Source organism: Pseudophryne corroboree, chromosome 6 (assembly GCF_028390025.1).
Source record: "Pseudophryne corroboree isolate aPseCor3 chromosome 6, aPseCor3.hap2, whole genome shotgun sequence".
Taxonomy (NCBI): Eukaryota; Metazoa; Chordata; class Amphibia; order Anura; family Myobatrachidae; genus Pseudophryne; species Pseudophryne corroboree.
Window position 1 is genome coordinate 775,557,281 of NC_086449.1, and position 14,215 is coordinate 775,571,495.

Genomic DNA, 14,215 nt, shown 5'->3' on the forward strand with positions numbered 1-14,215 from the left:
CCGCTGGTATTCCCAACCCAACCTGCCCATACACAGGTGGATCAGTCCACGGTCACATACTGGACTCTTCTAGAGAAAGGGTGCCCATATACAGGTGGATCAGTCCTTGGTCAGAAAGGATGCCCATACACAGGTGGATCAGTCCTCGGTCACATACTGGACTCTTTTAGAGAGAGGGTGCCCATACACAGGTGGATAAATCCTCGGTCACGTACTGGACTATTCTAGAGAAATGGTGCCCATACACAGGTGGATCAGTCCTAGGTCACATACTGGACCCTTCTAGAGAAGGTTGCCCATAGGCTACGCGGTACTCAGGCTGGCTGTTTGGTTCCAATGGTGCCAGATTAGTGTGCACACCCAACCACTATCTGATTGGCAGCATTTTTGGGCCCATTGATGAAATAATTGTGGCCGCTTTTGGTCTAAAATTTCCAGTTTAAGTAAGTCATGAAATCAAACGTGTGATTGGTCACATTAAGTTACTACACTCGTTTTGTATGTAGTTTATATATACAGAACGTTCCTATGTACTGTGGTCATATCTTCCTTTCCAGAGTAAGGTTTGTATTAGGGGTAAGTTTACTGCGTTGTTTCTGCATCTTTATGTCTGTGTCTTAAGGTTTCAAGTGGCTAAATATATGTTGCATCTTTTCTTCCCTTCTTTGTGTGCCTATGCCTCCCCCTGCGCATGTTTCTATACTCAGATCCTGGCTCCCCTAAGAAATGCAGAGCTCGCTTTGGCCTCAACCAACAAACGGACTGGTGCGGCCCATGCAGGTGTGTATGACAAACCGTAGTGTCCGCTTCCGTAGCTTTCCTTCCTTCACTCTTTTGCACGCTCTCGTCTAACAGTGCTTGCTTGTCATAGAGTGTAAATTGCAACGTCTAACACCTGCTGTCTGGCTTTAGTAGTGCTGCACGCCAAATGTCCTTTGTACCTTTACATGATTGTATTGAATACATTGATTAAGATTATGGGGGAGAGGAATCAAGCTTGGAGAGAGATAAAGTTCAAACCAATCAGCTCTTGTCTGTCATTATTCAAACAGTTTGTTACCATCTCGCCCGCACTCTGAAAAGTCATGTGGTTGTGACATTGGTGTTTTGCAAATTATTGTAATAATAAAATATACCAGCCTGCCACCACCAAGGGGATTCCAGGAGGGAACCCCTCCCACAACAGCCCTTCAGTTCCGCTCACAGTATATACGGTCTAGAAAATTGGTAGCATGCGCCCACAATGCTGTAGGTCTAAGAACACAGAATATCAGAACTAGAAATTAAGTTTTAATTTCAAGAATAACTTCAAAGCTTATCATTAATAAAGAAAATAATTACAAAGAGTATTATGATTACTTAAAAGTACACAGGTTACAGGCAATTTCCCAAAAAATAAAAAGAATACAAATAAAGTTCAGATATCACTTTTGGAATTGAACAATGTGTGGAGTAAGGCCTATCTTGATAGAGGTTGGGGCTTCCTAGCCATGTGGCTACCGTGAGAGAATGAAAATGACGGCTGATTGGCTCTCCATTTTATCTCTCTCCGAGCTTTGATACATCTCTTTCTATATACAGGTAACTCCACTAAGGACCTGTAAGAATTACATTTTTTGCATTTGTATTGTGGTTACATTTTTATACTTCTCTTAAAGAGCTGCTAAACCTAATGCACAGTACATATAGCTTTAGCTTAAAGCTGCATTTCCATCTATAATGGAGAACGTTTTCTTTGCCACTAAAATGGCTACCGAACTTAGGGTGTGAGCAGGAGGACCAATGAGGAGCTGCAATGCATGTGACCACGCAAGCTCATGTTTTCAGCTGATGATGTGAGGCAGAGCCTAGGTTAAAATGGCTGCATGGAGCAATAAATGGTTTTGGCAGGGGGTACATCTATCAGTAGCGTAACCTTGTATTGCTGGGTCCCTCAGAAATAAAATGGGTAAGGTCCTGGCAATTGTTTTAGTAGCCTTTCAGGGCCCTGCTTTACTCCAGACAGGGATTTCTGAACCAGCATATTTACGGAAGAGGTCTTAGAGGGGCACATAGTGGGGTCATCCAGGGCAGCAGGGACTCTCATTCAGGACTTGTAGCAGGCACACTGTTGCCACAGTGATAGTTACCTACAGAATGAATATCCTCTTGCTGGAACTCTCTGGGTTTACAATGGTTAATAAAGGGAAAACGGTTGCATTCGTGGACATAATAATTTGGGACAGCATCTCACCCTGGGCTAAATTACAAATTAACGCATAATTATTTGAGAATATTTGGCCATTCAAATCAGTCCCTGCTCCAGTGGAGCTTACAATCTATATTCCCTAGCACATTTATATGCACACACATTCTTATTAGGGTTAATTTAGTCAGAAGCCAATTAACCTACCAGCATATTTTTGGATAATATCAAACTATTTTTGTCAGGAAGCCCACAAATAAAAACAGCCATGCCCATAGCTAGCAGATAAAGAAGAGTCTTTAGGGTCTATTCATGAAGCAGTGAAAAGAGTGGAGAAGTTGCCCATGGCAACCAATCAGTGTTGAGGTAAAATATATAAAGTGTATTTTATAAAATTATACTTAGCAGCTGATTGGTTTGCCATGGGCAATTTCTCCACTGGCTCACTTCTCCACACTTTTCACTGCTTAGTGAATAGACTTTGGATCCTATTCATCACGCTAATCCTATGGTTTTATGATTTAAGTATCCCTGCATTTCACCAAAGGCTGATATCAAAGATAACTCCTGATTTCAGCTAAGTAACACATGATACCACACGGCCTGGGGCAATTACCATGTGCCAAAAAGATAAACTTCCGAGCTTGGCCCTGTTAGTGAATGCTATAGGCTACATTTTTGCATCTTTTTCCCAAGTGAGAGGGATTTTTGGATTGCTCCTCAACAGCCTCTAGTGTGCACAGGTTGGGTATGATATTTCTAAATGATGAATGTCAACATTATCATCATGTCAACATTATCATGTAGACAGTGATGAAATTTCGACATGTTAGAATGTCTACATATAGTCCCTGGTGGCCCAGCGGTGACATACCGTTTCCTAGTGGCTCCAACAGTCATGGGACTATCACTTTCAGGTAAGACCTCCAATGCTGTAGCTGTATGGTATTTCTACCCTATCCCTCATCCCTAGCCCTAACACTCCCTTCAGTGCCTAACCTTAACCTACCTGCCCCAAGCCACCTCCCAGTTTATCCCTCCAGCCCGCAGCCTAACCCTAATGTTGACATTCTGACAATGTTGATGTTTCACCTGTCTTATCGGGACCGGTATGTGATCCTGGCGGATGGGTTGCAGGCGGTCACAATACTGACACCGGCATCCCGATGTTCATGGTCCCAACACGGATGAAGTAAGTATTCTACATCCCTAACGCTCCCATACCGCAGCCTAACCCTCCCCATATGGCTAAACCTAACCCCCCCCCTCCCACTCCGCTCTGCAGCCTAACCCCCCCAGGTGGCACCTAAACCTAACCCTCTAGCCCTCATCCCCCCCCCTCTAACCCTCCAATCAATACTTACCTTCGGGATCCCATCTGTCTGTATCCCGGTGTTGGGATGCTGACTGGGTTGGGATTCCGGCGTCTGTGTTCTGACGGCTGTTGGGATTCTGGCGGCTGTATTTCGGCTGCCAGAATCCCGAACGTATACCGTCTTATCAGGTGTTCTGTCCCGTCATGACTTTAAATAAGACTTTCCACATTACTTATTCCATTACTTCTGCGAACAATGGCAATAACAGATGTTAATTAATGGGGGGAAACTGCGGAGTTTAATATGTAGGCTCTTTTGTCTGAGTGAATCTAGAGCACCGATTGGACCACTGAGGCAGCCATTTTGTCCTTGACCCACAATCTTTTGGCGGAAAGAATTGTTTTTCTTGCAGGAGGGCAATACCACTACTTATATATAGATGGGTAATGTATCCATGCAAAGCTATATTCCTCAACACAGGGACAATTGAGAAAGAAAAAGGGACTGTGGCCATAACAGGGACTGTTGTATAATTTTCCTTACAACCCTGTTGTTACCTTTTAATGTGCACATTTCTGGTTGTGTCTATCTGTACTTAAGCAACAAGACCGTCCCAGCTGTCATTATGAAGTGTGTCTCAAGGTGGATCAGATAACAGAATAGTCAATTAAGACCAAACACAGCTAGATAGGAGGCTGCATCACCCCATTGATGTAGCATGGCAGGCAACATTAATGATGACGTTTGTTCAAAATAAGAGGACTATTTATTAAGCCTTGGGTGGAGATAAAGTGGCCAGAGATAAAGTACCAGCCAATCACCTCCTGTTATTTTTCAGTTAGGCGCTGATTGGCTGGTGATATATCTCCGTCCACACTTTATCTCCATCCAAGGCTTAGTAAATAGACCTCCAAGTCCTTTAGCTGGTATTTCGTCTGTCTCTGTTGTAGCAACGCATCTGATTCGAGCAGTTCTCATATTTACGAAGCTGATCATTGTTTTTCTCTATTCAGGTCATTAAATTGGTTCATGATCAACCACTGCTTATTAATATGTGTGTTCTCCAGGCTGAACCTGCTCACCGGGATTTCCTTGTAATTACTATGTTGCTGATAAAATGACAGCCTACAAGTAGAGGATTTGTCATTCTTTTGTAACTAGGTAGTAAAACCTGCTCGGGCGTCCATAGGATTAGCACCTTTGATGACCTGCGCTATCTATTAATTATTTTTGCCGGGCAAATGTTTGAGGCAAGTGTCTAGTGTCTCTGGCTATAAGAGAAAGGACCTTACAATAGACCAGCCTGTAAAGGAGAGACGGTGAGAGACGAAAATACAGAAAATAAAAAATGACAGAGAGATGTGAAAGGAAAAGGTATTTTCGCTATAAGACATAGGGGTCTATTCATGAAGCGGTGAAAACTGTGGAGAAGTGAGCCAGTGGAGAAGTTGCCATTGGCGACCAATCAGCTGCTCTGTATAATTTTATAGTATGCAAATTATAAATGTTACTTCAATGCTGATTGGTTCTTCTCCACTGGCTCACTTCTCCACAGTTTTCACTGCTTCATGAATAGACCCCATAGAAAGATACATGGGGAGGAATGTACTATGCATCTGGGCCTTGGACTCCTTCTGTGCATGTGCTAGGTGATACACGTGTCGTGGGGGATGCTGGGAGGGATCCGATTGGATCCCTCTCAGGAAGAATGTGATAAGAGCCCATAGTCTGTCTGGTCCAGGCTTAGAAAGTATCTCTTTATGGAGCTTGGTACATATGGGAAATGTGGGCAAAACGCCAAAAACGTCAGTTTTCAGAGTTTTGGCCAGATTTTCACTTTTGTACATCCTGCCCATCCTGATAAAAATAACAATTACCCAGTTCAGCTGCTAACTCTTACTCTTGGAGGGATGCCACCTCATAAACCCAGTTTGTGCAGTAGTTATTCTATTATGATAACTTAACGCTAGCCAAGCCCTGTCATAGACTGTCAAAGAAATTATGTCAAAGGTTGCTTGACTGCAAAGTCTTCACAGCAGCGGTGTCCAAACTTTTCCCTGGAATGCCAGATCATGAAAAAGCTATTTGCACTCCTTCTTATGTTCTTATATGCCAGCCCAGAGCCCCCACTTGTGTATTTATATAATGCCAGCCCGGAGCCCACACTTGTGTATTTATATAATGCCAGCCCGGAGCCCCCACTTGTGTATTTATATAATGCCAGCCCGGAGCCCCCACTTGTGTATTTATATAATGCCAGCCCGGAGCCCACACTTGTGTATTTATATAATGCCAGCCCGGAGCCCCCACTTGTGTATTTATATAATGCCAGCCCGGAGCCCCCACTTGTGTATTTATATAATGCCAGCCCGGAGCCCCCACTTGTGTATTTATATAATGCCAGCCCAGAGCCCCCACTTGTGTATTTATATAATGCCAGCCCGGAAGCCCCCACTTGTGTTTTTATATAATGCCAGCCCGGAGCACCCACTTGTGTATTTATATAATGCCAGCCCGGAGCCCCCACTTGTGTATTTATATAATGCCAGCCCGGAGCCCCCACTTGTGTATTTATATAATGCCAGCCCGGAGCCCCCACTTGTGTATTTATATAATGCCAGCCCGGAGCCCCCACTTGTGTATTTATATAATGCCAGCCCGGAGCCGCCACTTGTGTATTTATATAATGCCAGCCTGGAGCCGCCACTTGTGTATTTATATAATGCCAGCCAGGAGACCCCACTTGTGTATTTATATAATGCCAGCCCGGAGCCGCCACTTGTGTATTTATATAATGCCAGCCTGGAGCCCCCACTTGTGTATTTATATAATGCCAGCCAGGAGACCCCACTTGTGTATTTATGTGCCAGCCCGGAGCCGCCACATGTGTATTTATATAATGCCAGCCCAGAGCCGCCACATGTGTATTTATATAATGCCAGCCCGAGCCCCCACTTGTGTATTTATATAATGCCAGCCTGGAGCCCCCACTTGTGTATTTATGTGCCAGCCCGGAGCCGCCACATGTGTATTTATATAATGCCAGCCCAGAGCCGCCACATGTGTATTTATATAATGCCAGCCCGAGCCGCCACGTGTGTATTTATATAATGCCAGCCAGGAGACTCCACTTGTGTATTTATATAATGCCAGCCAGGAGACCCCACTTGTGTATTTATATAATGCCAGCCAGGAGACCCCACTTGTGTATTTATATAATGCCAGCCAGAGCCGCCACTTGTGTATTTATATAATGCCAGCCCGGAGCTGCCACTTGTGTATTTATATAATGCCAGCCTGGAGCCCCCACTTGTGTATTTATATAATGCCAGCCAGGAGACCCCACTTGTGTATTTATATAATGCCAGCCAGAGCCCCCACTTGTGTATTTATATAATGCCAGCCTGGAGCCGCCACTTGTGTATTTATGTGCCAGCCCGGAGCCCCCACTTGTGTATTTATATAATGCCAGCCAGGAGACCCCACTTGTGTATTTATAGAATGCCAGCCTGGAGCCCCCACTTGTGTACTTATATAATGCCAGCCTGGAGCCGCCACTTGTGTATTTATGTGCCAGCCCGGAGCCGCCACATGTGTATTTATATAATGCCAGCCCAGAGCCGCCACGTGTATTTATATAATGCCAGCCCAGAGCCCACACTTGTGTATTTATATGCCATCCCAGAACCACACCACAGTCCCATGCTGCCATACATTTATCAGTACACCTTCGGAGTCCGGACAGAGATGTCCAGAGCACCATAAAAATCCCGGACAGGCCAGGGGGCGGGCTTTAGCACTGTGGGGGAGAGTTTGTTCACCCCTGCTTTACAGGATCTTAAAAGGGTAGAAGGATATTTGCCCCTGGAAATGTGTGTGTGTGTGTGTCTACATCACCTGCGGGAATAAAATGCTCTAAGTAGCATTTCACCCGGTGCTGCACAGCGAGATCGGCATGGTGACTGGTAACATTTTCACCTCCTGACCGCATACCGAATCTGCCTCATAGGGGAATCTATTCATGAAGCAGTGAAAAGTGTGGAGAAGTGAGCCAGTGGAGAAGTTGCCCATGGCAACCAATCATGCACTGAAGTAACATTTATAATTTGTATATTATACAGTTGTACAAAGCAGCTGATTGGTTGCCATGGGCAACTTCTCCATAGGTTCTCTACTCCACTCTTTTCACTGCTTCAGAGTTTGGAACTGTTTGTTTTTATTTAAAGTTGGAAGCAGAGATGGGAATGGAGCTGGAGCTTCCAGTTACTGGACTAGTAAGCTGTGGTGCAGCACGTGGCGGATATGTGGCCAAAACACACATGGGGGGAACGTTTCTGAGAATTGGGTGATGTGAACCAATCAGACCTTTGCTTTACTCTACTTAACCGTATTCAATTTGGGGTCTATTCATCAAGCAGAGAAAAGTGTGGAAAAGTTGCTTGTGGTAACCAATCCGCATTGAAGTAACTTTTATAATGTGCATACTATACAGTTGTACGGAGCAGCTGATTGGTTGCCATGGGCAACTTCTCCACAGGCTCACTTCTCCACTCTTTTCACTGGTTCATGAGTAGATCCCTTTATGCTTTGGGTAACAGCACTTTTGTTGCTGTGCACCAGATATGAAGGGGAATGAATGTTTGTAATTTGATCATGGGCGTAACTAAAGTGGGTGCTTAGGACCCAGGTTATAAGACTGCATACTAATATCTCAGATTTGCCTGCTAAGAAATTGGGTCTGATCCATTGCCCAGCCTGAGCTGTGTGACTTACCATTATAACATCCTCTCACTGAAAATGTAAAGGGGGCACTGCAATGTGGCATAATGTATATTGGCAGCCCTGCAATGTGACATCATATAAACTAGGGCACAATTATGGGGCATCATAACTGCTGTGGAGAGGTGTCTCTCAATCATTGGTACAGGGGGCCCTTCAAAATGTTGCTATGGGGCCCACAGAGTTCTGGATTTGATACAGCAGAGGCAGAGACAAATACAATAACAGTTTATAAATAACAAAGCTGTTATCTCCTTGTATCATGTTGTCGGTGTTTGCCCTTCTATATCCACAGAGTGCTATGGTGGGGTAAGGGGATTGGCAGAGGGGAGATACTGCTATTTTGCGGTCTTCTACTAGGGTCTAGCCTTTTCTTGGATATCAAAACAGCTCTCTGCAGTCAGAAAATGATTTACAAAATGTTGTCCTTTTCCCCAGAGACCTATCATGATAGTCATTGAGATTATAAATATCATGTCATACTGTATGTTATACATTTCATTAAGACAGGACTCCCACGAGTTGTATATGATCCCCCCTGTATCTTTAAAACTCCACTTCTTTTGGTTTCACAACAAATGTATAGTCACAGGTATTCTGACATCACTATTGGGGTGTTACTGTAATGAACTGTAGGCTGAGCATGGGACTGACCTTGGGTTATATTTAACAAACCTGATTGGTTGCCACTAGCAACCAATCAGAATGTAGCTGTCGCTCTAGCTAGTACGTTGCATAAAATGATAGCTAGAACCTGATTGGTTACTAAGGGCAACACTGCTACTTGTCCTGTTAAGAAGGTTTGATAAATCTCCCGCAAGGTGTTTCAAACTGGCAGTTGGATTTTTATATTTGTAGAAGCTTGTGAAATATTAATATATATATTAAAAAATGATGGACTCACCCTTTATTTACAGATAACTCTCTTCACTGTTCTTAGGAGGAAAAAAAAGTGCATTCGGTACTTACAAGGAGAAGGACGCTGCGGCAGCCCAGCTTCTTCCGATGGAAGTGCTATAGACTCTCCTCCCTCCCCAGTGACTGCGCTTCAATGCATATCCAATCCAGTTTATCCTTCCAGCAAGCTTGCCTGCCCCGCTGATACTGCACAAAGTGAGCAAAACTATTCTCTGCCCCATTCTCACAAAGCCACCCACATACCCATGAGACATAAAGGTGCGGTCTCGCCTCACCTACCTGATGCCTCTGAAGAGTCCACGGCTGGAGACAGTCCCAACATCAGGACCACGTAGCATTTTGATGACCCCTTGAGACGGTTTTAATGCTGCATTTTTTTCAGTGAAAGACTGTCTACTGGCAGAGCACCGCGTAGCGATATTTTATCTACCGTTAGCCAAATCAAGAAGAAGGAAAAAAAAAGATGATCTTGGAGGGGACTTCGTCTTTTTCCTCATATCAGACCTTTTTATTCTCCTAACGACCTAAGTTTTCAAAAATACTTTTTATAGCGTTTTAAAGAGGACAATCTATTAGTGTTATCTTGTATTTCAGTTTTAATTTCCAAAGTATACTTTTTGCAGTATTGTTTACACAAGACTGGTCAAGCAAGATTTATTATATATATATATATATATATATATATATAAAACAAAAAAAGAAAATAGCACTTGAAGTATGTATTTGGTTGTTATGCCTTCAGGATAATGCACTGTGCCATAAGGTAATATGTCAAGCTACTCAACACAGCATAAACATTGTCTAATTAGTATAAACCGCCCTTCACTCCGGGTGTTTCTTCATTGGGTTTTACCTAGTCCAAGGTTGTTTTGTCATTCTTATTTAAGGTGAAATTATTGCTTTGGCGCGATCTGCCAACCCTCTTTACCTGTTTAGCAAAGCTTTAACCGTCATAGATGATCAGTAGAAATATATTCCAGCAGTGATCGGAGATCTGTGCTGTTCTAACGACCAACAAAGTTTTATGAATATTATTTTGGGAAGGAAAATCAGATCTATCCAGATGCATGGACAGTCTAAGGGAAGAATTCACTTGTCATGCCGTGTGCTGCCAGGCTTGGCACATGTTCTCTGTTCATCTCTATGAGGTGTGAGGAAAAATGTGGATGCAGTGTGTGGTTCCGGAACGCATGGATGCTGATTAATTGAATGCCCCCCAACAGCATTTCCTTGAAGTATTGGGTAGGTTTATAGATTATAACTGGTACCTATAAGGTGTTACTTTAGTCAGAGCATAGGAAGTTAGTAGATTTAATAAAGCTATTTAAAAAAAAAAAAAGTGGAGGTGTTGTCCATAGCAACTAATCATATTCTAACTTATTTCTCCATTGTATTCTAGAAAATGATAGACAGAATCTGATTGGTTGCTGTAGAGGCAACATCTCCACTTGTTTGTTTTAGAAGCTCAGGGTCAGGTAACGCTTTCTATTATGGTCGCCTCATTATGGACTTAGCTACATGGCTGTCCACTCGGTATAGACCCAGGTTTAGCAGACCGGTTTCTAGCACCTCATTTATGAAAAGCTCTCGATGCCCTGTACAAGGCGAATTGGTTTTGCATTGATGTACCTAGATGCTTCGTACAGGGGTGTGGTATAATAGATCTACAATGTCTAAGTAGACAACATATGGTCAACATGTATTAGGTAGACAGGTACAAAAGGTCAACGGATAAAAGGTCCACAGTGGTTAAGGTCGACATGACAACGGTGCCACAAAAATGGTCAACTCAAGTTTTGGTGTTTTTTTAGGCCAAATCTTGTGTATTCCATGTTATATGACCACCATCAGTACAAACAAGTACATTTCTCACAGGCTACTTACTATTCCCAATAGATGTCCACGTTGATAGTAAATCAAGCAATGTTTGGAAAATGTAGGAATCCACCCCCCCCCCCCCCCCCAAAATAAAAAAAAGTTGTTTACTTTTTGTACCTGTTGACCTAATGTGTATAGCGCATTATATGGCAAACCGAAGACAAATTCCTAGTATACTCAAGTATAAAGCTGATTCTGGTGTGTTGACCTAGACATTGTAGACCTATCATCCGGATACCTTCGTACAGCGCATATCGGAGTGTAACGCCTACGCTCATCAGGAGATACTTCTACAGACTAGATCATCTAGAAATGAACCAGGTGGAGAAGTTGCAAGAGGACTCCTGTACAATCTTATGAACATCGCATTTAAACTCCACCCTCACGCTACGTCAGAACTACCGTTTTATTAAATTATTTTTATTTTTATTTATTAATAGTTTTCTCTTGATTACTGTCACCATGAGGGGACACTGGAACTGCCTTGTTACAAATGGCACTCATGTATTTGAAAGCCCAGATGCTTTGGCAGAAATCTAATTGCAGTCGCACAAATTGAGGCGCACGGCACAACCAAAATTTATTTATGAGCTGCGCTTCCCGTTTTGCACAACCTACATGAGGCAGAGTCTGGTTATACAGTATATGTATTACAAAGCAGCAATTTCTTGCTGTCATTTCCTGGAAAATAGAAAATCGTTAATAACCAGGCCATGGACCTGCCTTTTGGCATAGTCTTGAAAATAATATCTTTGAAAGCTAGTATGGACACCGGTGGGGCATTTCTGTAAACTGGTGCACCAACAGATTAGGGCCCTCATTCTGAGTTGATCGCTTGCTGGCTAGTTTTAGCAGCCGTGCAAACGCTATGCCGCCGCCCACTGGGGAGTGTATTTTAGCTTAACAGAAGTGCGAACTCATGTGCAGCCGAGCTCTGCAAAAAACAGGTTGTGCAGTTGAAGAGTAGCTCTGAACCTACTCAGCGCTTGTAATCACTTCAGCCTATTCGTGTCCAGATTTGACGTCATACACCCGCCCAGCCACGCCTGCGTTTTTTCAGACATGCCTGCGTTTTTGCAAACACTCCCAGTTGACACCCAGAAACGCCTTCTTCCTGTCAATCTCCTTGCGATCGGCTGTGCGAATGGATTCTTCGATCAATCCATCGCCCAGCAACGATCCGCTTTGTAGCCGTACGGCGCGCCTGCGCATTGCGTTGATTACACATGCGCAGTAGTGACCTGATCGCTGCGCAGCGAAAACTCCTAGCGTGCGATCAGGGCTGAATGACCCCCTATGTCAACATCTGCACTGTTTGTGGGTCTGAATCAGCCTCAAATTATTTATTGGTAACATGTCTAGATTATTATATGTGACTGTGCTTTAGAACTGCAAATACTTCTGGTTAAAGATACAATCAATTTATCAGGTAAAAAATACTTAACTTTGCTACAGTAAGTAATTGAAAAAGCCAACAATTAATTAGGAAAAGAAACTCGGAAGCAGGTTATTTTGGTTATCCTAAAATGGACAGACAGAAGGATTCTGCAGGTGAGAATAAGACAAGACCACTGGCCCAAACGGTATCTGGATGGCAGATCGACAGTGACATGGGGGTCATTCCGAGTTGATCGCTCGCTAGCTAGTTTTAGCAGCCGTGTAAACGCTATGCCGCCGCCCACTGGGGAGTGTATTTTAGCTTAACAGAAGTGCGAACTCATGTGCAGCCGAGCTCTGCAAAAAACAGGTTGTGCAGTTGAAGAGTAGCTCTGAACCTACTCAGCGCTTGCGATCACTTCAGCCTATTCGTGTCCAGATTTGACATCATACACCCGCCCAGCCACGCCTGCGTTTTTTCAGACATGCCTGCGTTTTTGCAAACACTCCCTGAAAACGGTCAGTTGACACCCAGAAACTCCCCCTTCCTGTCAATCTTCTTGCGGCCGTCAGTGCGACTGAAAACTTTGCTAGAACCTGTGCACAACCACAATGGGCTTTGTACCCGTACATCATGTGTGCGCATTGCGCGGCATGCGCAGAAATGCAGATTTTTAGCCTGATCGCTGCGCTGTGAACAACTGCAGCTAGCGATCAACTCGGAATGACCCCCTATGTTGTAACCCACAGCAACCAGATTAGGTGGCTGATTTATCAACGGGTTTTATCAGACGTATTGTATTTTAAAACTCGTTTCGTTTGATAAATAGTGCTTCAGCCAATCATCTCCTGTCATGTATTTGAAAAATTACATTGGGAGCTGATTGGTTAGACACCATTTATCATAAATCGGCTCCTAGATCTGTAATTATATTATTACAGTTAAGGAAATGAAAGCAAATAGCGGGTTAATGTGTTTCCAGGTCACCATGTACTAATAACGACTTTGCTAGGCCCCAGGTCTCTCCGCGCTGTCTAGTTATCTTCATTTGCCAAGTCATAGTTTAATTGATAGGTTAGTTTATGTTTATGTGCTTAATTCCTTTTCCAGGCATTTCATCTCTGAGTATTTATCATAGTCTACGTAGCATGACTATAAACACGTTCGTATTACCGGATGACAGTGCACTTTGTACATATTGGGTATGATGAGTAAAGTCTGCAGGGACGGCTAAATGCTTAGACGTTTATTTTGCAATATTTTAGTCTAATAAATGAGCATTATTTTTTTGCTAGGAGAAGTTAAATTATGATGCAACATGTTTACATGGATGCCAGCTTGGAGGCGACGAGTGAAAAGAACCTTTCTGCTGCAGGGTACACTGGGCTCCACAAGGAATGGACAATGGGGTGTAGAGTAGGATCTTGATCCAAGGCACCAACAGGCTCAAAGCTTTGACTGTTCCCAGAATGCATAGCGCCGCCTGCTATATCACTCCGCCTCCCTGCACAGGATCTCAGTTTTGTAGTTGGTGCTGCAGTAGCAGGCACTTAACAGAGGGGCTGCTCCAGGCAGCCCTAAGAAGAGCTTTTTTTTCTGAGGAAAAAAGTGAAAACTTCAAGGGCAGCAGCAGTGTTACATGTCAGTGGACATTCACGGCTGCAGCTCCGGCTCACCCCAGCGGCGCTGTACACTCCCGAGCCCTGGTTGCCGGGTAACTACAGCAGGAGGCTCCGGTTTTCTTCTTGTCAGGCACACACG

The 14,215-nt window shown here is 43.7% G+C and overlaps 1 protein-coding gene across 11 annotated transcripts in view; it reads left to right on the forward strand.

Moving 5' to 3' along the window:
- The window catches only part of LOC134933474 (transcription factor 7-like 2), a 205,295-nt gene extending 195,419 nt beyond the window's left edge, over nt 1-9,876 (forward strand). For 4 of the 11 annotated variants that reach the window (XM_063928702.1, XM_063928703.1, XM_063928704.1 and 1 more), the window contains 2 exons: nt 708-780; nt 9,221-9,876. In XM_063928702.1, the coding sequence (XP_063784772.1) occupies nt 708-780; nt 9,221-9,533 (386 nt within the window). In that variant the 3' untranslated portion in view covers nt 9,534-9,876. Of the gene's footprint in view, nt 1-707; nt 787-9,197 lie in introns of those variants that run through there. The other 7 variants (XM_063928710.1, XM_063928713.1, XM_063928711.1 and 4 more) reach the window with 6 other exon arrangements.
- The last annotated feature ends 4,339 nt before the right edge of the window (nt 9,877-14,215 follow it).